The 23,976-nt window shown below is 53.8% G+C and overlaps 1 protein-coding gene across 1 annotated transcript in view; it reads left to right on the top strand.

Moving 5' to 3' along the window:
* Positions 1–10,469, top strand: part of CREB3L1 (cAMP responsive element binding protein 3 like 1) — a 35,511-nt gene extending 25,042 nt beyond the window's left edge. The window contains exons 4-12 of the mRNA XM_019412303.2: positions 559–637; positions 2,585–2,742; positions 3,417–3,566; positions 3,719–3,777; positions 3,976–4,044; positions 5,856–5,955; positions 6,872–6,998; positions 9,306–9,573; positions 9,752–10,469. Of these exons, the coding sequence (XP_019267848.1) occupies positions 559–637; positions 2,585–2,742; positions 3,417–3,566; positions 3,719–3,777; positions 3,976–4,044; positions 5,856–5,955; positions 6,872–6,998; positions 9,306–9,573; positions 9,752–9,788 (1,047 nt within the window). The 3' untranslated portion in view covers positions 9,789–10,469. The remainder of the gene's footprint in view (positions 1–558; positions 638–2,584; positions 2,743–3,416; positions 3,567–3,718; positions 3,778–3,975; positions 4,045–5,855; positions 5,956–6,871; positions 6,999–9,305; positions 9,574–9,751) is intronic.
* Positions 10,470–23,976: the final 13,507 nt, after the last annotated feature.

Raw genomic sequence — 23,976 nt, 5'->3', positions numbered from 1 at the left:
GCCTTCACAGTCCGTGCAGGGCAGCCTCCACTAAAAAAATGGCCTTGGCCTTAGAGGTCACAAGAAGCTCTCCTTCTCTGAGCATAAGGTCTAAACTACAGTGGGGCACTTGGGTGGCTGAGTCAGTTGAGCGTCCGCCTTCGGCTCAGGTCATGATCACACAGTCCGTGAGTTGGAGCCCCGCATCGGGCTCTGTGCTGACAGCTCAGAGCCTGGGGCCTGCTTTGGATTCTGTGTCTCCCTCTCTCTCTGCCCCTCCCCTGCTCATGCTCTGTCTCTCTCTGTCTCAAAAATAAATAAAAACATTTTAAAAACTTAAAAAAAAAAATAAACTACACTAACCACTTGACCATCATTCTCTTCTCTTAGGTCTGACTTGGCTTCTCCAAGCCTGAAAACCTGCCTCTGCTCCCTCTGGGCTGTGCTCGGAACACTGAGCGCCGCCACCTCCTTATGTGCAGAGCAGACTGCCAGACTCAGGGGAGGGTGGGAGGTTGAATGGCATGGTGGGGACAGCCCCAAGGACAGCTGATGGAGATGGACCCATGTCTTCCTCAGGCCCCAGGAGAGATGACTCAGCTGCCAGTGATCAAAGCGGAGCCCCAGGAGGTGAATCAGTTCCTCAAAGTGACACCAGGTAAGTATGTCCGGAAGGGGACTCTGCCTCTCTCCAGTCTTGGGCAGACAGCATCCCTACTCCCTTGGCCCAGCCCACCCATCTCCCTTGACAACTCCCATCTCTCTTGAGAATATCCTTTCCTCCCTGCCCTTCACACTTTCCCTTCCTCAAGCCCCCTTCTTACCCAATCTACAACTGTCATCTCTGTTACTGACACTCTCTCACCCTGTTTGCTAATCCCCCTCCCATCATTCACTGATGATGCCCACTCTGTAGCCATCCATCCTTCCATCCATTTGTCTATCCATCCATCCATCCATCCACCCAGTGAGTTCATTGTGCATGTCCCAGTACCAGGAGCTGGGGAAGCAGAGAGAGAAGACAGTTCCTGTGCCCAAGGAGATCAGAGTAATGAGGGCCAATATCATAGCAGCCAAATGGATTAAAGTTGGCAGATCCCGGGAGGCCTTGGAAGCCTCCCAGATCTGACAAGGAGGAAGGGAACAGAGGAAGCTTCTTGGATTGGCCAGAAGGAGAAAAGGCTAACTGAATCTTTCCAGTCCCAACCCATTAATCCATCAAACATTCATGAAGCATCTACTATGTATCAGGCCCTGGGCTCAGTAGCACATGCTTTAGGAGGATGAATAAGGCCCCAGTTTCACCCTCAGGTTGCTCACTTCCTTGGAGAGAAGACTCACAGAAGGCAGAAAGGGGCCACTGTGAAAACACATCGCCTTGTAGAGTGCCCTTCTTTTTTTTTTTTTTTTTAATTTTTTTTCAACGTTTTTTATTTATTTTTGGGACAGAGAGAGACAGAGCATGAATGGGGGAGGGGCAGAGAGAGAGGGAGACACAGAATCGGAAACAGGCTCCAGGCTCCGAGCCATCAGCCCAGAGCCTGACGCGGGGCTCGAACTCACGGGCCGCGAGATCGTGACCTGGCTGAAGTCGGACGCTCAACCGACTGCGCCACCCAGGCGCCCCGTAGAGTGCCCTTCTATCCGTAAAGCATATTTACAAACATTAGCTCATTCCATCCTCGTGGCTCCCTTCCAACAGGAAAGTGAGGCTGGGAGAGGCTAATAAACATGACTATAGGCCACACACTTGGGGCAGGTGACAGCAGAACTTGAACTCGGTCTCTCTGGCTCCAAGTTCAGGACTCTTTAAGAGGCAAATCAAAGTCTGGGAAAGGAGAGAGGACTCCTGCAGGGGGCAGTTTGGGGCGGAGCCTAGAAGGATGCAGCTGTTCTTCCTAAACCTCAGCCCAGAGCCTTCAGGTCTCCACACCTGCTATTAGCTGGGCTTTCTGTGCCGACCTGGGAGCTCTCCCTGCAGCTAGGCTCTCGGTCCTCATGGCTCTACCCAAGCTTCTTCCTGACCGCTTCAAGTGTCAGTCTTCCTGATGCTGTGGCCACAGAGAAGCAACAGGGGTGGGGAGGCTGGGGAGAGCAGTGCCCCTGGCTGGTCTGCCGAAAGCCCAATGCTGTCCTGTTACCCTGAAGTTGAAAGAGGAACCCCTGGGGTTGATGTGGCTAAAAGTTTTGCAGTGGAAAAAAAGAAGTGACAGAGGCTGTTGCTTGCCCAGCCTGATCCCCATGGGTCTGACTGCGGGCAGATTCCAGTCACCTCTGGGGTTACCAAGCTGGAGGCTCAAAGGGTCTGGACCCTGTGAAGTCAGGGATGGGGGAGGGACTTCAAGAATCTGGCCTCCATGATATCCACACCAAGGACCAGGCTTAAGGGAGCCAGACCTCTGTGGCATCAGAGATGGGATGGCACTCAGGAAGCAACTTCGGGGATGTCAGCTCATCTATGTGACATGGCAGAGGGGCTTGTGATGTTACAGCTGGTCAAGGCCCCAGTGTTCCGTTCCCCACAGTGTCAGGGCTGGCTGACCTCTGATGTCCAAGCAGAGCTGGGATGCAACCCTGCTAACCTGGATTCCCCCGCTCTCCCCAGAGGACCTGGTGCAGATGCCTCTGACGCCCCCCAGCAGCCACGGCAGCGACAGTGACGGCTCCCAGAGTCCCCGCTCTCTGCCCCCCTCCAGCCCTGTCCGGCCCATGGCCCGCTCCTCCACGGCCATCTCCACCTCCCCCCTTCTCACCGCCCCTCACGTAAGCAGCTGGGGGTGGGCTGACCCTAGAGGCAAGGAACTGAGTAAGTCCACCCTGTACATGACCAGCAGGGAAGGGTCTGGGGAGCCCCAAGCCTGATCCTCATCCCTATCAGAATTCAGAGAGGTGCCTGCCTGGCAGATGGGAGTGAGAATCTTTCAATCCTGCTTTGAGGTGAAGAGGAACCAGGTAGAGAGGTCCAAGGGGCCTGCCAAACCCACACTGTTGCCGAGCCAGGACTAGAACTTGACATTCCTGACCTCTAGGGGGATGGCCCAGGCTCTAGGAGGCCCAAAAGCCCCCAGGAAACATGGAGCTAGGCCCTGAGTCCTGGGATGAGTGTGGAGCCTCCCAAGTGGAGACTGTAGGGACATGAGGGGGCTGCTGCTTAGGGGCTCTGGGCAAGCAAGCTTTGAGGCTGTGGATTCCAGAATGGGATCTAGGGACACCCCCGCCCCCCACCACAATAATAGGCTGAGTGTCTAACATGCTGGGCTCGCAGCACTGTTGATTCATGTTATTGGATTTAATTCAGACCCACCCTTTTTCAGATTGGGAAACTGAGGCTAAGAGAGTCGAGTACCTTCCCCAAGTCACACAAAGAGTAAATGGCAGAGCTTGAACTGGAATCCAGGGCTGTCTGGTTCCTAACCATCATGTCGTACTTCCCACAGAAATTACAGGGGACATCAGGGCCGCTGCTCCTGACAGAGGAGGAGAAACGCACCCTGATTGCTGAGGGCTACCCCATCCCCACGAAGCTCCCCCTCACCAAAGCCGAAGAAAAGGCCTTAAAGAGGGTCCGGAGAAAAATCAAGAATAAGGTAAAGCATGAGCTGGACCCAGCCCCTTCCCTAGGACTTCCTTGGTGGGTGGGAGCCTCTGCTCCCCTGGTGATGCCAGCCCTAAAATTGAGGATCCCCAGGAAGTGGTTACGTGGCTATGGTAACCCCTGTTCGGGGGCTTGCCCCTCTAGATCTCGGCCCAGGAGAGCCGCCGCAAGAAGAAGGAGTACGTGGAATGTCTAGAAAAGAAGTAAGCATCCTGGGCAGGGTGGCAGGCCTGGGACCCACTCCCCAGCCTGCCCCGCTCTCCCTGGTCCTCTCTCAAAGGGCACCAGAGCAGAGGGCGGGGGGAGCGGGATGCCACAGGGAATGGTGGGGCAGGGGTGGGGGGCGGGCAGCAGTGGGTCTGGAGGCTGCCTCTGAGCCTTTGCCTACTTGGCCCCCTCAGGGTGGAGACATTTACATCAGAGAACAATGAACTGTGGAAGAAGGTAGAGACCCTGGAGAATGCCAACAGGTGAGTTGTCCCACCTGTCTCCTCCCTGGCCCCCCACCCTTCTGCAGCCAGTGCCTGGCTCTGGCATAGCTCTGGGAGGCAGGAGAGAGACGGGGTAACTGAGTTCAGGATGACAGGAACCCTGCAGAGCCTGGGACCCCTGGCCTCCCATCCTTCTTCATCCGCACATAGCTCTATATGCTATGACAGGGCAGGTGCGACGCTTAAATGAGCTGATGTGGAGCAGTGGCTTTCCAAGTGTGATCCCAGACCAGCAGCAGCAGCCCCTGGGAACTTTCAGAAATGCTTATTTTCAGACCTCAAGCCAGACCTAGCGAACCAGGAACTCCCCGGGGAGGGCTCAGCAACCTGTGTTTTAGTAAGCCCTCCAGGTGATTTTGGTGCACCCTAAAGTTAGAACCGCTGGTGTAGGTGTTGCTGCTCAGGGTTCTTCTTACCAACAAACAGCATCGGCACCACCTGCAGAATCAGAATCTGCATTTCCGCAAGATCCTTCCGTGATTCACAGGCACAATTAAGTTTGAGAAACATCAGCGTGGAGCCGGCACAGGGCCTGGTGGCCACATAAAATCACAGCCTGGGTTTTTTGTTTGTTTCGTTGTTTTTTTTTTTTTTTTAATCCCATTCTGCCATGTTTGCGATTCTGGGAAAACCATTAAACCTCTCTGGGCCCCAGTTGCTTTGTCTAAATGGGGATTATCGAAGCTCTGTCTCACAGGATTTGTGTGAAGGTTCGATGAGACAGTGCAAGTAAAGGGCCCAGAGCTGTGCTTGGCGTTTGAGAATGCTGAATTCATGTCAGCTCTTCTTCTTCTTTTTTTAATGGTTATTCTGAATTCTTGATGGTGCCTAGCCATGAGCCCACAGTAGGTCTTTAATAATTATTTGCTGGGGTAAATTAAAATGACGTAGATGACAGCTGGTCATTCGCAGGTGCTCAACAGAAGGCTTTTTCCTTCTTTCCTCCCTTCTCCCCCAGCTTCTCCAGCAGGATCCAGCCACTCCCCTGATTGACCTGGAGAATGCCCCCCACTCAGGGAAGGGAGGCGGGAGTCCGCACCCCTCACCCCTCTACCTCTGGCCCAGATTCCTCTCTGGCCCAAAATAGGGCCAGGCCCTTGGAGCTATTTCGCCACCTGCTGTACATTCTGGTAACTGCAACCCCACTGCCCGGCTAGGTGGAGGAAAGCGATGGTTAAACTGTTACTCACCAAGCATGGGCTGAGTCCCCCCTGTGTGTGCCCGGAGGATTCCACGTTGGGTGGGACCCGGTCCTCGCCCTCAGGGAGCCCACAGTTAGTGAAGGACACTGACATGGCAATCCGTAAATAAACGAAGTGCTGCAGGTGCTGTGATAAAAGCAACAAAACAAAATCAACGAAAATGGTAGTTACCATTTACTGGACCCTCACTACACACCAGACAGCTGCCACACGTGGCCGTCTTATCAGCTCAGGGAGTTGTGGGGTTCAAAGACAGGAAGGTCAATTTAGCTGTGGCTGGTGTAGGTGAAGAAAAAGGTGACCTCAGCCCAGGTGGGGTAGACCCTCCTCCCACCCCCACTTTGCTGAGGAGCAACCCTGAACTCCCATAGGGTGACCCAGCTGTTCACTATGAGACAGGCCCCAGGTCCCCCCAAGCCACACCGCAGAGGAGCCAAGCGGGAGGTGACCTTTTCTGTCGTGGCTGAAATGGACACCTGGTGTGGAGGCTAAGGCTGGAGCCAGCCCAGGTGCACCCTGGGAGAGCTCCAGGAGGCAGAGATGCCTGAGGGGTCAGAGCGTGCCAGGTGACCACTGTGCCCTCCTCAGGACCCTGCTGCAGCAGCTGCAGAAACTCCAGACTCTGGTCACCAACAAGATCTCAAGACCTTACAAGATGGCCGCCACCCAGACTGGGACCTGCCTCATGGTAGGTGCTGTTCCCTTACCCCAGGGCCACACAAGGACAAGACTTCCCCAGGCTGGCTTTCTAGGAAAGCAGGCAGAGCTTGGAGGGATTGGCCACATCACCAAGGTACACGATCCTAGTGCCTGGTGAGCTGGCTCCTGCAGACCCCAGCCTCTTAAACCAAGCCCATGGAGCCTTCTAGAACATGACCTTCTGTGATGAATTCTAACGCCGTGTGGATGTGTAGTGGCTCACATGAACCCAGCTAGGGGATAGCAGGGCAAGTCCCTTGAGGAGGCCACTTCTACAAGGCCGCTGGGGAGGAAAGGGCTTAAGGAAACACAAGGAAGTTTGGACTTGGTTGTTTCTTTCTGGAACCAATAGCGAGGAGAAGGTTGAGCAAATCTCTAGAAACCCAAAAGAATATGCAGGGTGTGGCTCAGGCCTCTGCAAGACCCTCTTTCACTCTGTCCTGGAAATGTGCGGCCTGCTGCCCCCTGGCTGATCACTCCCCAGGCCCTCCGAGAGCCTCACACTGTCAGGTGGCAGTCACCCTGTGGGCAGGGCTCAGTTCCTGGTGCGTGACTCTCAGCTCCTCTTGTGAGAACCTGGTATGATGCTCTGTCCCCCTCCCTTAACCCCCCAAATCGCCACCTACTCCTTTCTCCCTGTCCTGATTCCTCCACCTTATAGGTTATAACCATGGTGACCACTTTCCTCTTTTTCTAATGCTGCCTATGGCGGTTCCCTACAATGAGCTGCGATGCTCTGAGCAGTCTCCCCAACCTTCTCCAGAAAGGGTAGAAGAGCCCACATCTAGGGGGTAGTTGGCTCTGGGTGCTGCTTTTTTGGAAAAACACAGAGCCTTTTATACCTATTGGTTTGGGGGCAGAAGGATTGAGGGTGGCTCTGACCACCGCTCTCTCTCCACTACCAGGTGGCGGCCTTGTGCTTCGTTCTGGTGCTGGGCTCCCTTGTGCCCTGCCTCCCTGAGTTCTCCTCCAGCTCCCAGACTGTGAAGGAAGACCCCGTGGCTGCTGACAGCGTCTACACAGCCAGTCAGAGTGAGTGGGCCAGGCTATGTTACCTGAGCCAGGCCATCTTCCCTCAACACCAACTTCCAGACAGAAGCCAGACACGAGAATGGAGCCAGGTTCTGGGTGGGCGTTATCTTCTTCTGTGTCCTCATTTTGCAAATGGGGAGACTGAGGCTCTGAAAGGGCATATGATTTATTCAATGTTAGTTGTAGAATTGGGACTGCAGTGCAGACCCCCTAATCCCAACCCACCCAAGAGTGGCTCAGAGGGTCTAACAGGAATGTCCCCACCCTAGCCCCGACGAATTATGGTACCGGTGGTCATGGGGCATCTGCTAGATACCATTAGTATTTCATGAATGGGATGGCAAATGAGTTTCAGTTCAAGGGCCCTTTCCAATAAGATGGTGGTGGCTGTCTGAAGCACTATGTGAAGGACCCTGACACAGCACTCAGGAGCAGCAGGAAGGAGTGCCAAGACCCACTGGTAATGTCTACCTTGGGCAGAAGAGGGGCCATGGTGGTGTGAGCTCAGATATTTACCGTCCCATAGGGGGTTGTAAGGTACAGTGGTTAAGAGCGGGGGGGCCTCAGAGTCGGTCATACCTGCCGTGGCCGTTTGCTAACTGCGCGACCTTGGGCATGTGCCTTAAGCTCTCTAAGCATTAATTTCTTCATCTGAAACGCGGGAGTCACAGCTCTACTCTTACCAAGCACGGTTGTTGTGACAACTAGATGGCAAGGTGCACAAACACTCTTAGCACAGTGTCTGGTGTAGAGCAAGCACTTACTAAATGAGCACACTGCCACCTTTTCGAAGACCACACGAGAGGAGAGAAAAGGTATAATACGTGGGTGGCAAGGGGGAGAACTGGTAGAGGGTGCAGCAGAGAACAGTATGGATTTCCAGAGGCAGAAGATACTTCAGGTAGACCCACAGAGGCACTTTCTGGCTGTTCATCATTTACCAGGAACGAATTTATCTAGCAGGGCAGGAGGAAGAGGAAACAGATGGGAGGTCAGAGAGGGAGGGGACAGGGAGGAGTGAGATTCGAGAAGGAGAGATATGCAGGGAGAATGAGCTAGACCAGCAGGGCCTTGAGGGGAGGAAGGGGTGGGGAGGGTTAGGGGAAGAGGAAGTGGAGGTGGTGAGTGAAAACCACTCCCTGGACAAGGGTGGCCTGAGAAGACAGGACAGTTGCTAAGGGAGGTGGACCACAGGGGTGTAAGGGCTTGGGAGTCACGTATCCATGTTCCAAGAGCAGAGGGGCTCTTGTATATTTGGAGGTAGAGGAAACCCCAGGAGAGGAAGGGATGGAAGTTGGGGGTGGGGGCAGCATTAATGAACAAAGCCAGAGTCAGAGGAGGCGAGGGAATGAAGGAGCCCCTTGCAGTGAATGCAGTGCGTGGCAGGCCCTGTGTGCATCTGTGGTAGGAAGTGGCTTCTGGAACTGGCTTTTCAGAGCTGGTGTATTGCTCAATTGCAGGGAGTGTCTTTCACACAGGCCCTTAGGTCAGGGCCTGAGGGCTGGAGCCAGGCAGACCTGGGTTTGCCTCTCACCTCTAGCGTAGGCCAAGGTCCCCGATAAGTAGAACCTCGGTTACCTGTTCTGTGAAACTGGGCTAAAAATATCTCGCTCCCAGGAGTTTCTGTGAGTTGTTAGTGATTTGATACAGGTCAAAGGGCTTTGCACGATGCCTGGCACAAAGTAGATATCCAGGGGCGTGTGCGTGGCTCAGTCGGTTAAGCGTCTAACTCTTGATCTCAACTTGGGTCTTGATCTCAGGATTGTGAATTCCAGCCCTGCACTGGGCTCCACACTGGGCATGAAGCCTGCATAAAACAAAACAAAACAAAACAAGGTCGATATCCAACAAATTTGTTTTCTTTTCCTTCATTTCCCTGAAGGGCATACTAGGGCCTAGAATGGGGAAGAGATTGATTCAAGGTCTCACAGAAAGTGAATAGTGGAGGTGGGATTAGAATCCAGCTCGCAGATGCCCCGCCCCGGTATCCTCTGCTTAGGAAGAACTACTTTCTCAGAGTGCTTACTATGAACAGTTCCAATCACTTTCCCTATGTTGTCTCATTAAACCACATCTACTTGAGGTTGGCCCTAGCATCCCTATTTTACAGATGAGCAAACTGAGGCTCAGAAAGGCTAAAGCAAAGGCCTGATTTGCCTGAGGTCATGCAAATTGGAAATGTTAGAGCTAGGATTCAAACTCAGGTCTGCAAGATTTCAGGACCCTCATCGTTAACTAGTGGGCCAGGAACGTGGCTGGGAGGAGGGGGCCTCGACAACTGAGGCTCACCCTGTGCTCTCTGTCTAGTGCCCTCCCGGAGCCTCCTGTTCTACGATGAGGGGGCAGGCTCGTGGGAGGATGGCCGCAGTGCCCTGCTGCCTGTGGAGCCCCCAGATGGCTGGGAGATCAAGCCGGGGGGGCCGGCAGAGCAGCGGCCCCAGGACCACCTGCAGCTTGACCACCTGGACAGCACCCACGAGACCACCAAGTACCTGAGTGAGGCCTGGCCAAAAGACGTCGGTGGAAATGGCACCAGCCCCGACTTCTCTCATCCCAAGGAGTGGTTCCGTGAGAGGTGAGTGGGTGGCCCCTTCCCATCCTGGCGTCCCAGTCTCCACCCACACTGTGCCCTGGTCCCCGTGTCAGCCACACTTTCCCAAGGCCCCATCCCTCCCGCCTCCTGATCCAGCATGCAGAGGGGTGAGAGGGTCCTTCACTGGACAGATTCACCCTGATTTCTGTTCTCTCTCCAGGGATCTGGGCCCCAATACCACCATCAAACTCTCCTAGGCCGTGCCAAGACCCAGGACACAGGACGTACCCCCTGGCGCCCAGAAGAGGGGTGGTCTTACTCTCTAACCCGGATCCAGCTTGTACCCCTGCCCCCTGGGCTCCCAGCCTAGGAGAAGGGGTTCCACTTTTCCCCAGACCCTCTTTGCCCCAATCTTTACCAGGGCCTTTCCTTTCCCCACCACAATCGGACTGTTCCCTTGGGCTGACCACTCTGTTCTCACCCCACCCTCCCACAACCATCCGTCCTTCTCAGATAAACCACTCACTGGGCTAACCCCTTCCTTTCTCATAATGACCAACACGACCACTGCCTCCCTGCCCCCCCCCACAAACATACACATCAACATACCGACATACACACACACACACACCCCTCACCCCCGCCCCACTGTACAGAGACCAAGAACAGAAATTGTTTGTAAATAATGAACCTTATTTTTTATTATTGCCAATCCCCTAAGATATTGTATTTTACAAGTCTCCATCCTCCCTTCACCCCTCCCTTGTTTTATATTTTATGAAGTTAGTGCGGGCTTTGCCGTTCCCTGGCCCTCTCCTGGCCTCCCCTGCTGCTGCCCAAGCCGCTGGGCCTTTTTAATTGCCAAACTGCTTCGTCCATCAGCTCAGCACATGCTTTAAGAAGGCAAAAGTAAAAAAAAAAAAAAGATGCAGCATCAATTCCCGACTTTGTGCCTTTCTTCATGGGGGGGCGGGGGGGAGGCGACAAAGACTGAGGGATGGGGGAGTGAGAAGGGGACGTTTATATTCCGACAGGGTCTGATTGGGAGCATGGGGATATGAGGAGGCATTTCTTCTGGGCTCCCTCTTCCAGCCGGGCGCAGGATTCAAACTAGATGGTCAAAAGCTTCTTGCTATAATCCCCCCACCCCACGGCTCCTCCTCCTACTGCTGACTGTGGAGGCAGAAGAGCAGATGAGCCACCGTCTTGGCCTTTGGGGATGCGAACTGCAAGTGTCAAGCATCTCCTTGGACCAGACGCTGTGCCACACACTTCGCATGCAGGACCCAGTTTGGTCCTCCTAAGACCTGCCAGCATTTCAGCTCTTGTATCCTTTGCCTCAGCTGGGTTGAAGGTACAGACTCCAGAGGAGGAGGAGCTGTGTTTGACTGGCTCCCGGAGCTGCCACTCACCAGCTGTGTGTGACATGACCTAAGGTGGCCTCCAAGCTTCCCGACCCCACACTCCCCCCACCCCGGTACACACCTGTTTAATCCCTTCCCTTAGGGTATAAGGGGATGTCACTCCCGTAATTAGGTGACCTTTTATAGCAATAGTAAAGAGATTTTGCAGTTGTAATTAAGATCCCAAATCAATTGATTTTAAGTGCATCAAAGGGGAGATTATCCTTAGTGGGTGTGACTTAATCAGGTGAATGCCATTTAAAAAGGGACTGGGCAGGGGCGCCTGGGTGGCTCAGTCGGTTAAGCGTCTGACTTCGGCTCAGGTCATGATCTCACGGTCCGTGAGTTCGAGCCCCGCATCGGGCTCTGTGCTGACAGCTCAGAGCCTCGAGCCTGCTTCCGATTCTGTGTCTCCCTCTCTCTCTGACCCTCCCCCGTTCATGCTCTGTGTCTCTCTGTCTCAAAAATAAATAAACATTAAAAAATAAAAATAAAATAAAATAAAAAGGGACTGGGCAGGGGCACCCGGGGGGCTCAGTTGGTTAAGTGTCCAACTCAGGTCATGATTTCACGGTTCGTGGGTTCGAGCCCCACATCGGACTCTGCACTGATGGTGCGGAGCCTGCTTGGGATTCTCTCTCTCCCTCTCTCTCTGCCCCTCCCCCACTTGCACTATCTCTGTCTCTCTCCAAATTAAATAAACTTAAAAAAACAAAAAACCTTTAAAAAAAATAAAAAGGGACTGGGCAGGGTGCCAGGGTGACTCAGTCAGAAGCATCCAACTCTTAATTTAAGTCCAGATCATGACTTCACGGTTCATGGGTTCAAGCCCTGCATCCAGGCTCCGTGCTGACAGCGTGGAGACTTCTTGGGATTCTCTCTCTCTCTCTCTCTCTCTCTCTCAAAAATAAATAAAGGGGCGACTGGGTGACTCAGTCAGTTAAGCGTCTGACTCTTGGTTTCAGCTAGGGTCATGATTGTGGTTCATGGGTTCAAGCCCCATGTAGGGCTCTGCACTGACCGTGTGGGGCCCACTTGGGATCCTCTCTCTCCCTTTCTGTCTCTCTCTCTCAAAAGAAATAAATAACGTTAACAAATAAATAAATAAACTTAAAAAACAAAAAAGGGACTGAGCATCTCCTGAAAAGAAATAGTATGGTGCTGGGGCCTTGAAGCACACAGCCGTGTTGTGAACTACACAGAGGAGGTGGCCTCGAGGAGCTGAGGGCCTCAGAGCTATAGTGGCAAGGCATTGGATTCTGCCAACCACTTCAACAAGCTTGGAAGCGGACCTCAGCTCCAGATGAGACCCCAGGGCAGCCAACACCCGGACTGCAGCCTGGCGAGAGCCAGAGCTCAAGACGCGGCTAGGCTGTGCTCTGAGTCATGGAAACTGAGGTCATACATATGTTGTTTTAAACTGCCATGTTCCTGGTGATTTGTTACACAGCATAGGAAAGTAAGATACTATGTAACCGGAATCTCTCTGAGCTTCCATTTCTCCATTTGAATTTTTTTTTCCCTCGTTTATTTATTTTTGAGAGAAAGAGACGGAGTGCGAGCAGGGGAGGGGCAGAGAGAGACACACACACACACACACACAGAATCCCAAGCAGGCTCCAGGCTCCGAGCTGTCGGCACAGAGCCCGACCCGGGGCTCAAACCCACAGACTGTGAGATCGTGACCTGAGCTGAAGTCGGATGCTTAACGGACGGAGCCACCCAGGTGCCCCGCATCTCTCCATTTGTGAAAGGAGGATATAAATAACATCAAGGCATGAGGTGGTTGTGGGAACTTAGTGAGGTAAATTATATAAGGTGCTTAGAACAGGGCCTGGCCCATGGTGACTCCAAGAGAGATTAGCTGTGCATTTAGAGGCAGTATCAATCAGAGGGCTAAGGGCCAAGCTAGGGGTGCTATCACAGCACAAAGGAGGGTACCTCACCCAGACTTGAGCAGGAAGGGCTTCCTGGAAGAGGCGACATGGACTGTTGGAAGTGGTCAAGAGAGAGGAAAGGGTCTTTCCAGATAAAGGGGGCAGCCTGAGCAAAGGCCCCCAAGATGGGAGAGAGCAGGAAAACTTCAAGAAAATTCAAGGGGCGACTGGATGGCACAGTTAAGTGTCTGAGTCTTGATATAATGCCTCAGGTCATGATCTCGTGGTTCGTGGGATCGAGCCCTCCATCAGGGTCTGCACTGACAGTGAAGGGCCTGCTTGGGATTCTCTCTGTCTCTCTGTCTCTCTCTCAAAATAAATAAATAAACTTTTTTTTTTTAAGTCAAATAGTTTAGAACAGCTGGATGGTAGAGAGCAAGGAAGCAGAGAGCTGAGGCCTGATTGGTGATCCAGGGCCAGACCCCAAGGGGCCTCGAATGCCTTGCTAAGAGGCATTTGCACTTTATTATACAGGCATGACACTTTCATACTCAGAAGCAGGGCATGGTGGTGGAGTGATGCCTACACTGCCTGCCCCTGGAAAAGCTGGACAAGACTGGACAGGACTATGGAACCTCAGAACTGGCCATCAGGCCCCATCCTCTCATCCTCTTCCTCCACAGCCGCTTCTAGCCCACTTGATGGGGACTTTGCTGCCTGCTGCTGGGCATCAGTTATAACTGCTAGAGCTTTCAGTTCTCTACAGCAAGTCCATGAAAGCCTGGGCTCTCGGCCCCAAGCTGCTGCTGTTGTTATTTTTATTATTATTATTTTAAGTTTATTTATTTATTTTGAGAGAGTGAGCATGAGCAGGGGAGTGGAAGAGGGGGGGGGGGGGGGAGAGAGAATCTCAAGTAGGCTCCGTGCTGTCAGCGCGGAGCCCAGCGCAGGGCTCAAACTCACCAACCATGAGATCATGACCTGAGACAAAACCAAGAGCCAGGCACTTATTCAACTGAGCCACCCAGGCACCCCTCTTCTTATTATTAACAGTAGCTTTCAGCAGACCTCTTTCCTGAGATTCATCCATTCCCTCTATCAGTCTCCAACAAAGTGTCCTCAAAGGCGCTAGGCTGGTGGTCAAGGCTGGAAAGTAAACCGGCCTCGCGGCCAGTGTGATGGAAGGGTGAACAGAAGAGAATCATGTATTTCAGATTGGGTGGGTCAAGGAGGGCAACTCAGAGGAGGTGGCCCTTGACTGGAGCGTTAAAGCATGGGTAGGAGTTGGTAAGGTAGAGAGGGGTCAGGGTTTTGGGGTGGAGAGAATGGCCAAGTGCAACGGCATGGAGCCATGAAAAACAGGGCCAGGACTGAAGGGAGGCAAGGGGGCCATTAGGTTGCAAAATGCATAGAGGTGCTTGTACCAACAAGCCTGAGAATGAGCCCTCCTTAAATGGTGCACCCAGGCACCCAACCTGCCTCACCTTACTTAGTTCTGGCCCTGATGAAAAGGATGGCCCTTTCAAGGATCTAAACAAACAACATTTTATCCTGAAGGTGATGGGGAGCTACTACATATTTTTAAGCCAGAGAGTGAGATCATCAGATCTGCCTGTCCCAGGGCTCTGCAGGGGGTATAGCAAGGGTGAGACAGAGTCCAGAGATAATTAGAAAGAATTATCAACGGCTTTGACATCAAATTGGCTATGGGGTGTGAGAACGAGGGCAGAGCCTGGGATGACATTGAGGTGTCCGACGTGGAGGCCATGGTGGATGATGAGATCGTTGGCCAAGACCGGGAATAAAGGGGGAGGAGCAGGTTTGGAGAGAAAAAGAATTCATTTCAGCACATCTCGAATTTGAGTTGCTTAGAGAATATTCACATCAACATGGAAGTCTAGGGCTTGGGAGAAAGGGATGCCAGGTGGAGATTAGGACTTTGTTAGCACCCAGGTGGTATGTTAGAGTCTTGCGTGTACATAAAGGAAAGGGAGATAAGGGCAGAACTCCAGGAAGATGGACAATAAGAAACAGTGGAAGAAGAGGAGTGAACCAGGAGGCTGAGAAGAAATGATTGGAGAGGGGAGGAAAAGCAGGAGAGGAGAGCGTCTCAGAAGCTGACAGAGGAGAGCCTCCGGGAGTGGAGCCCAGGGGAGTCCAATGGCCTCTGAGAGGTTGGGAAAGATGAGAAGAAGACAAGGCGTCTGCTCATTTTGACAAGAGGAGGTCACCAGTGACCGTGATCAGAGCTGTGTTGGGGAGAGCTGAGGCGGAAGTGAGAACAGGAGGGCTGGATGGGATGGGGGTGAGGAGACCCCGGGGGATGCAGGGGATTGTTTCAAGGAGCTCCACTATGAAGGAACAGAGGGTGGCAACTGGAGGGTGGACATAAGTGAGATCAAGAGCAATTTGGGGCTATTCTTTTTTTTGTTTGTTAAGTTTTTATTTAAAGATTTCCTTTTTTTTTTTTTTAAGAGAGAGAGCATGAGTGGGAGAGGGGCAGAGAGAGAGAGAAAGAGAGAGAGAATCCCAAGCAGGTTCCATGCTCAGTGCCTCAGCGCAGAGCCCGACACAGGGCTCGATCCCATGACCCTGGGATCATGACCTGAGTCAAAATCAGGAGTCTGATGCTCAACCAACTAAGCCACCCAGGTGCCCCCTTTTTAAGCGTTTATTTAAATTCCAGTTAGTTAACGTACAGTATGATTTTAGTTTCAGGTGTGTAATATAATGATTGTTTTAGATGGGAGAGAGTTGACCATGGTTATTTCTAGAAGACAAAGAACCAGCAGAGAGGGAAGAGGATAGATGAGAGGCATGGGGCAAGGATCCATAGAAGAGATGGAGAGGTCCACTCTGGACCAGAGAGGCCCGGACAAAGGGAAAGCATTTCTGCAGATGCAGAATGTGTGGAGACAGGAAACTGAGGCAGCCCCCCATCCTGTGGCTGTGAACCTGGGGAGCAATGGTGAGGGTTGGCATGGGAGTTGAATTGGGGGGAAAGGGGAAAGTTTGAAATAGCAGCTCAGAGGAATGGGAAACCAGGCTGACTTTGGGGGGGACCCTTCATCATTTATTCATTCATTCATTTAACAACTATTTACAGGGTATCCCTTATATGCAAGGCACCACGCTAACATTGGAGCACAGACAAGACTCGGCTCCTGATACCCAAGGGGTTGAAATCTAGCATTCTCCTGTTGTTGACCAGCGACCATCTGCCAGGCATTGAACTGATCATTTTACGTGTCCCCATTAGGAATCAAAATAACCCTAAAGGTTGGGTATGTTTACAGACTAAGAAAGTGGGGTTCAGGGAGGTAAAATGACTTGACCAAGGTCATGCAGCTAGTACGTGGCCAAGATGTTATTTGAACGCAGGCCTGTTTGGTTTTCATGCTGCCCCTCCAGCTCTCCAGCTCTCTCTCCAGTGCCCCTTCCCCTCTCCTCTAGATGCCCTTCCTCTCAGCCCAGCTTTTTATTCTTGCAGTAGTTCCAAGGATATTGCAGCTTCCTGGACGACTAACCCAGAGAGCCCAGGGTTTGGCGAACTGGTCTAAGTGAGGTCATCTGTGATCACCACCTCTGCCTGTGCATCCCATGCAAGGCAGTCTTTCCTGCCTATGTAAGGACGCAGGGTTAATCCCCTTGCACAAGCCACTTATTGACTAACCACCTCTTCAGGGCCATGTGTCACTGTCCCTAAGGGGGGGGGGGCACATCCCCCATGTGTCCCTGGTGATGGATCTGCAAACTTCACATTCTATTGTCAGCTGTCTTTGCCCCCTACCCACATCTGATGGCTTTCAGGGTGCCAGTCATCCTGTGCAGATTGCCACAACAAACCCTTTGTTACACATGGAAACCAAACCTCTAGAAGCAGGGAGAACAACTGTGGGCAATGCCTGGAGCTGGAATAGGCCAGGACAAGGTTCCCATTCCAGAGCGCTGGATGGCCCCAGGAGCCATCCGGCCAAATTGGGGTATAACCGGTGCTCCTGGGTCACTGGGGGAGAGAGGCTGGGAACTCACCTCCAAAGGAGGCATAGTTTCTCTGTCATCAGAGTGGCAGCTAAGAGCAGAGGTGCTGATGTCTGTGCTGCACTTCAGTGTGTGACCTTGGCGAGTTACCTAACCTCTCAAAGCTTCAATGTCCTCATCTATCAAATAGTTCCCACCCTCATAAAGTTGCTGTGAGGGCTAAGTGAAAGCTTGCACACGAAGCTCTTAGCACAAGGTCAGCTATCCAGTAAACATTCTAAAAGGCATTAGCTATTATTTTCTGAGCGCAGAGGCAGGCAGTGGGCTGGAGATGATCAAAACAGCTAGCGGCAGCTGGGAGAGGCCGCAGAAGGTGGCCAGACTGGTCAGGGGAGAGGCCTTCATTTTTCCCTTGGATTCTCAGGAAGTGAGAGCCACGGCTCAATGATAACACAGTCAGCAGCTGGTCCTAAGTAGGGGAGGTGTGAGGACGGAGGAGAGATGCTTCAGTTTAAAAAGGATTGAGTGGGGAGAGCTCGGCAGGAAAGAGCTGCACAAAAAAAACCAACGTGGAAACCCAGCAGCTAGGCAGCTGGTGAGGGAATGTCAAATCCAGATAGAACTACCATAACTCATGGTATAGGAGGTTACCCTGGGCCAAGCTGCTTGGAAAATTAGCAATCTCAAGGGCACACTGGGGGGGGGGGGGAGACAGGTAGAGGGGCTCCCTCCCAATTACCCTGCCCCCTCCCCCAACAAGTGGGCTTCTTTAGAACTTGGATTTAGGGAGGAAGTTCCCCTATGGCCAAGAAGTTTGATGCAGGGGCACCTGGGTGGCTCAGGTCATCATGAGCTCACAGGCTGGTGAGAGGGAGCCCCATGTTGTGGGGCTCTGCCCTAACAGGGCAGTGTCTGCTTGGGATTCTCTCTCCTTCTCTCTGCCCCTTCCCTGCTTGCCCTCTCTCTTTCTCTCTCTCTCTCTCTCTCTCTCTCTCTCTCTCTCACAATAAATAAATAAACTTTTTTAAAATAGGAAGTTTAATGCAATTCCATTTATTCCAACATGGAATTAACCCAACATGGAAGTGCCAGGCCAGGAGAGGGGTGGGAGGCGGTGATGAGGCAAGTCTGTTCCTGCCCTTTGGGAGTTTAAGATGATAAAAACCGGCAAACACGGGGCTGTTACTGTGTGGCAGGCAGCAAGGAGGAGTGGAAAAGGGTACGAGTTCTGCGGCTAAAAGACCTGGATTCAAATCCTGGCCCCACGATTCACCTCTTGAGCAAACAAATCACTTGAATGACATCACCGTGTCCTCATCTGTAACATGGAGGAAGTGATAATATCTACCACCCAGGGTTGTGGTGAGAATCAAACGAAATGTTAGTTATTGTTAGGGTGTGAAGGGGAGTGCCCTGAGAGAGGCCCAGGAAATAGTTACAGGGCTGAAGGAGGGAGATGGCATCTGTTGCAGAGCATCAGGTAGGGGCTCATGGGGGATGCAACGCTTGAGAATGGCCTTGACTAATGGACAGGATTTTAGAGACAAGGACATGCTCTAGGAAATGGGAACAACCTGGACAAAGGCACAGAGGGGGACAGCCACTGTAGGCCTGGTGAGATTGGTGGAACCTCGAGCAGCTGACCCTCTTTGTAGCCCATTCTCCACCTCTGGGAGTCTGGCCCTTCCCACCTCCCTGGGCTCACGGTCAGTGGCAAAAGGTAAGGCACAGACTAGATAACACCTGGTGCAGACAGCAATGGGGCCTGGGAGGAAGGAGGGTGCCTTTGAACTGGAACCATCCAGGGGGACTTCCTGGAAGAGTGGGCGTTTGAGTAGAGCCCCAGAATGTGAAGTACAGGAGGAGATTTCAGGGGCGCCTGGGTGGCTCAGTCGGTTGAACATCTGACTTCAGCTCAGGTCATGATCTCATGGTTCATGAGTTCGAGCCCCGCGTCGGGCTCACTGCTGTCAGCCTGTCAGTGCAGAGTCCACTGCAAATCCTCTGTCCCCCTCTCTCTCTGCCCCTACCCCACTTAACGCTCTCTCTCAAAAAATAAAACATTTTAAAAAACAGGAGGAGATTTCAGATGAACAATGCTGTACAGGCTTTATGCCAATTCCCAGAAAGAATAAGGAGCATAGATGACTGGGAGGAAATAGATGGGATCAGAGCATAGGATGTGGGAAGATCAAGGCAGACCCTGAATGCCAGGCTAAAGTATAGGCAAAGAGAGACCTTAAATACCTCAGAGAGTAATTGCTGTGGTCAAAGGCCAGCTTCAGAAAGATGAGTCTGGGGCAGTGAATAGGATGGGCTATATCTGAGAAGATAACCAGGGTCCCACCATCACCCAGATATAAGGTTCAGATGGTGAACACCCCAAGGACAAGAGGGGAGGGTGCAAGGGGGAACTACAGGATTTAGAGGGAGAAGAAGAGGGGGGAGTCCAAAATGGACTCCAAGAAGACTTCTAGCCCTTCCTTTCTGAATTGCCCCCCCCCCCCGCCCCCCATCGGCTTCTCCTGATTCATTCTTTTGGAAGACCCTGGCCCAGGAGCCTCAGGGGGCATAAGGTCCTAGGAGGCAGCTGGGCCTTGAGGCCACCGGGTTCCAGGGTCAGGAAGCCCTCCATCCCACCCCCACCCCCAGCTGAGTCTCTCTCCCTGCACGGTCCGGAAGAGCTCTAGGCCTATAGACAGTGTTACCCGCAATCAGGCCCGTCCCCAAATTTAATGCATCCCAGAACATGTTCCCTTTCCTGTGCCCTTCCCCAAATCTAATTGAGTCTCTAAATTCCCGTGGCGCCGACAGGGTTAAAGCCAGCTCATGTCACCGCCCCCGACCCCCCCCCTCCCCCCCCCCCCCCCCCCCGCCAAACCCCACCTGCCCGCCGCTTCAGCGAATGCCGGAGCCGGAAAGCGCGGGACACGGCGTGGGGGTGGGGGGGGGGGAGTGGAGGGGGCCTCACAGCAGCTGATTGACGGGCAGGGCGGTGATTGGCAGCCGCCGAGCAGCAGGGTACCGGGGAGCTGGTGCAGGGGTGGGCTCTGGCGGGCGCCCCACACCCCCAGCCTCGGCCGGGGGCAGGGTTCGTGCCCACCGCCGGCAGCACCCGGATCGCTCCTTCCCTGCCCCGAGCCGGGCAGGCTGGGCGGGGCGGCGCCCTACCCCCCGGACCCCGCGGGCAGGCGAGTGTCTCAGAGGTGACACTCCGGTGCGCGGCTGGCAGGAGCGCGCTCGCCGCTCCTGCTCCGGCTCGGCTCGGGCTCGGGCTCGGGCTCCGGCTCCGGCCGTCCGAGGAGCGCCCCAGCGCGCACGACGCAGTCCCCTGACACCCGCCAAGGGACCCCCGGGGCGCGGGAGGATCCCCGCCGGCCTTCCCCAGGCCCGGCGCCCGGCAAATCGCTGCTCCCGTCGTCTGAGCCCCGGCGTCGGGAGGGACGTGCGGGCCCCAGTGCTCCCCCCGCCCCCACCACCAGCCCTGCCCGCATCGCGTCCCCGGGCCCAGGAGGAAGGGAGACTGAACTTTAGCGGGGAAGCCCGAAAGGCCGCAGGAGCCGCGGGAAGAGGACGGCCGCGGGATGGCCGAGGGGCCGGGCGGCGGAGGGCCCCGCGGGGACGGGGCCGGCGGCGGCCGGGCAGCCGAGGAGGAGGTGGTGCGGCGGCGCTGCCGGCGAGGGGAGGAGGCGGAGGTCTCGCAGCCGTGGCCCGAGGGACCCCGGGGCATGGCCGCTGCGCCCCCGGTGGAGGAGCGGTTCCGCCAGATGCACCTACGCAAGCAGGTGTCCTACAGGTAAGGAGAGGGGAGCAGAGGGGAGCGCGACGCTTGGGATCACCCCCCTTTTCGGTCAACATGTACGGAGCACCCGCTGCTTGCTTGGCGCTGCTCTAGGCCCTGGGGATCAGAAACGACCACCAAGGGGTCTCTGCCCTCCGTATGCAGGGGGAAGGGGGTGCTTCTGGGAGCCCCTCTCTAGGTGAACCGTCCTACTCATTCGACATGGAATTACTGATGCCAAATGTGGACCGGACACTGTCCCGGGCGCTGAGGAGAGAAATAACCAAGACATGATCCTCACAGACCTCCATCTGCTGAGGAGATCCAGGAGATGACCCCTGGCCCTGCTTCTGGGGGAAAGAGGGACCCCCTACCGGTTAATAGGCCTTACCTGAACTTTTCTGTGGGCTGACTGTGTGCTAGGCACTGGCTTGTGGAAGTGGCTAAGGCATTCCCTGCCACCAGGGCTGAGACCCTGCTGCCTAGAGATGAAGAAGGAATGCCCTCCCAGAGCCCTTTGCCCCAACAAGTCCTTACTGTCATCCCCAGTGGCAGATTGAAACTCGCACTTTCCACGAATCTTCTTAAGTGCCTTCTGCCTGTGAAAGATTCCCAGCCTCCCTGGTCCTGCCCTCTCTGCCCTGGGGGGTTTCCTGGAGGAATCAGCTGCAGTGGACCCCAGGGACCAGGTTTATGACTTAGGATGGGGCGAGGGAGGGCTGCCCATCAAACAAGAGTGGGTAAGTTACACAGAGGAGAGGTCTGAGGAGTGGGTGGAGGGAAGGCAAGGGCAGCCCTTCCCTTCCTCTTTCTCTCCCAGACGACAGCCTCAACTTGGACTCGCTGCCCCACTACACCCTCTAGACCAGAGTGCCCTCCTTTGGAGGGTCCAGCAGGGACACTGAGGCATCTGCAGTCCTTGAAGACATCAGCCTGGTTAGAGAGGATAAGTTTCCTGTCTGTTTACAACCCAGGGACTTGAGATGTGTCTCAGGCTGCCCGGCTTCTCCCTGAGGCTTCTGGGAAGATGTTTCATAAAACTGGCCCAACCCTGAGAGCTTGAAGGGCTTGAATAGGTTATGAGGCCATTAGTCCATGAGAGAAGGGGAGGAAACTTCACCAGCATGAAGTGAGATGCTCAGAATAAATAGGAAGTAATTTGGGTTCACATGGGCCCTACCTTCACTTTCTGGGATATGTAAGGAGTCAGGGGTCCACTGGGCTCCATTTCCAGTTCTTCCAGAACACCAGGCTGAGAGGAGGGCATCAACTGTCCCCTGCCTTCTGGTTGCAGATAGAAGAGCCCCTGAACGTCCCCTCGGGGAAGAGAGAGTACCAGGGATTGATGGGGAATGGACATAGACTATAGAACCCTGGAAGAAATATTAGTCTGGAATCCAGAAGCCTGGCTTACATCTCACTTCTGCCGGTAACTTGCTGTATGTCCTTGAGCTAGACAATCTCTCTGTCTCTGAACCTCAGTTCTTCATCTGTAACATTAGGGGATGACCCCAAGATTTTCCCTGGCTCTGGGGCAGGGACAAACAGCATCTGAAGTTGGAAAGGAGGCCAGAATGGGGTTGAGGCTTAGGGGATTAGAAGTAGAGAATAATGAAAGGGCTGAGATGGAAGGTGTGTGCGTGTGCCCCCCTCCTCACCTCCCTACAGAAGCAATTGGCAAAGACTGGGTTCCCCCAGGGTGGTTCCTGAATGGAGACCCCTCCACAGCCCGAACTTGAGGCCTCTAGTCATGAAGGATGCAGGGTGACAAACTACGGTTCATCTCTGGCTGTAAAGGAAACCTCCAGGCCACCTATGTGAGGGCTACAGGAGACAGCCCACATGGGTTCCAGCTGTCACCCCTGGACAGATCACGCAAGGCACCTCCTTACACCCTGCAGTTAGGCCAGGAGCCCAAACTTAGGACCAGAGCAGCACAAGGCATCAAGGCAAGAAGAGCCCCCTGGGGAGAGGGCAGAAGAAGGTCTGGAAAAGCACATGTCCCTTATACCCTTCTGGCTTTTCCCAGGCTGGAGGCTGCCCTCCAATAGTCTCCTGAGCCCAACCCTGAGTATTTAGGACTTTCTCAAGTATATGGGAGATACTTTTCCTCAAGCCCCCAACTGAGGGGAACCCCAGTGGAATGAGCTGTGTTTCTGGCTAAGCCCTCCCGTGTGGCCTCCGGAACTGGCCTCCAGTTCTGCATGGCCTGATGACTTCCTTGTACAGGTTGCGGGGGGCAGACAAGAGCTCAGGCCCACAGTGGCCTTTTCCACATCCTCCGCCTGCCAGAGTTCCATGTGGCTCTGGCTCGCAGATAAACCTCCCACCCCGCTGTGAGGAGTTACTAAGAAAAGCGGTTGAAAGCCCTTCATGGAGAGAAAAGGCTTTTAGACAGAAACGCGGGGGTAAAAAAATCTGAGGGCGAGGGGTGGAAACGGAAGCAGGATTGAGGCCTGGCTGTCTCTGACGTAAGTGAGGACGGTGGGGGGGGGGGGCTTTCAGGAGGACGCTAGAAGCTTTTAGGGATGTGATGGCTTCTGGGAAAAGGGTTCCCACAGCCCCATGGTGGGCTGGACACAGCGCCGGCAGCTGCTTTAGGTGGATGGAGAGATAGCAGGTCTGTGCCAGTAGTAACTCTTGGTGGGCAAGGGAAGTGGGGGGACAGCTTCTATCTACATCCGGGCTTGAGGAAAATTATCCATACACTTGAGAAAGTCCTAAGCATCCAGGGTTGGACTCAAGAGACCACTGGGGGGCAGCCTCCAGCCTGGGAAAAGCCAGAGGGGTACAAGGGACTTGGGTTTGGTCTGAAAGGGTCAGAAGATGCACAGCTTGGACCTCTGGAGCTCAGCCCAGTGGTTCCCAAACCAGATCACCTGGGGATCTCTTTTTAAATCATCTCTAAAGCCCTATCCCTGGAGATCCTGCTATATAAGTAGTCTGGGGTTGGGCCTGAGCATCTCAACTTTAAAAACCCCTCCCAGGTGATTCTGGGGGTGAAGCAGGTTTAGAAACCTGTGAAGAAGCTGAAGAAGAGAGGTAACATGTGAGCCGAATCACGGGGGTGTGGCTGGCAAGGGGCTCCCCTGTGCTGGGCGCTCTTGTGGCCCCAACAGGACCTTGAAGGAGGACCAGTACCTCTGTCTATAGTTCTGGCCCTGGGCCAGGTACTGTATGAGATGGAGGTGTGGGACACGGTCCTTTCCCTCGCCAAAAGTATGATTTGGTACAAGGCCAAACAGTAAATATCTTAGGCTTTGCAAGCCATACAGTCTGTGTCACTCTGCTCTGCCATTGTAGCACCAAAGTGGCCACAGACAACTTGAAAACGCATGAGCATGGCTGCATTCCAGTGAAACTTTATTTATAGACCCTGAACTTTAAATTTCATATCATTTCC

The sequence above is a fragment of the Panthera pardus genome, unplaced genomic scaffold (genome assembly GCF_024362965.1).
Source record: "Panthera pardus isolate Hobbes unplaced genomic scaffold, ASM2436296v1 HiC_scaffold_12, whole genome shotgun sequence".
NCBI lineage: Eukaryota > Metazoa > Chordata > Mammalia > Carnivora > Felidae > Panthera > Panthera pardus.
Note: the sequence above shows the minus strand (reverse complement) of the source record. Positions and strands in the feature narration are given on the sequence as shown.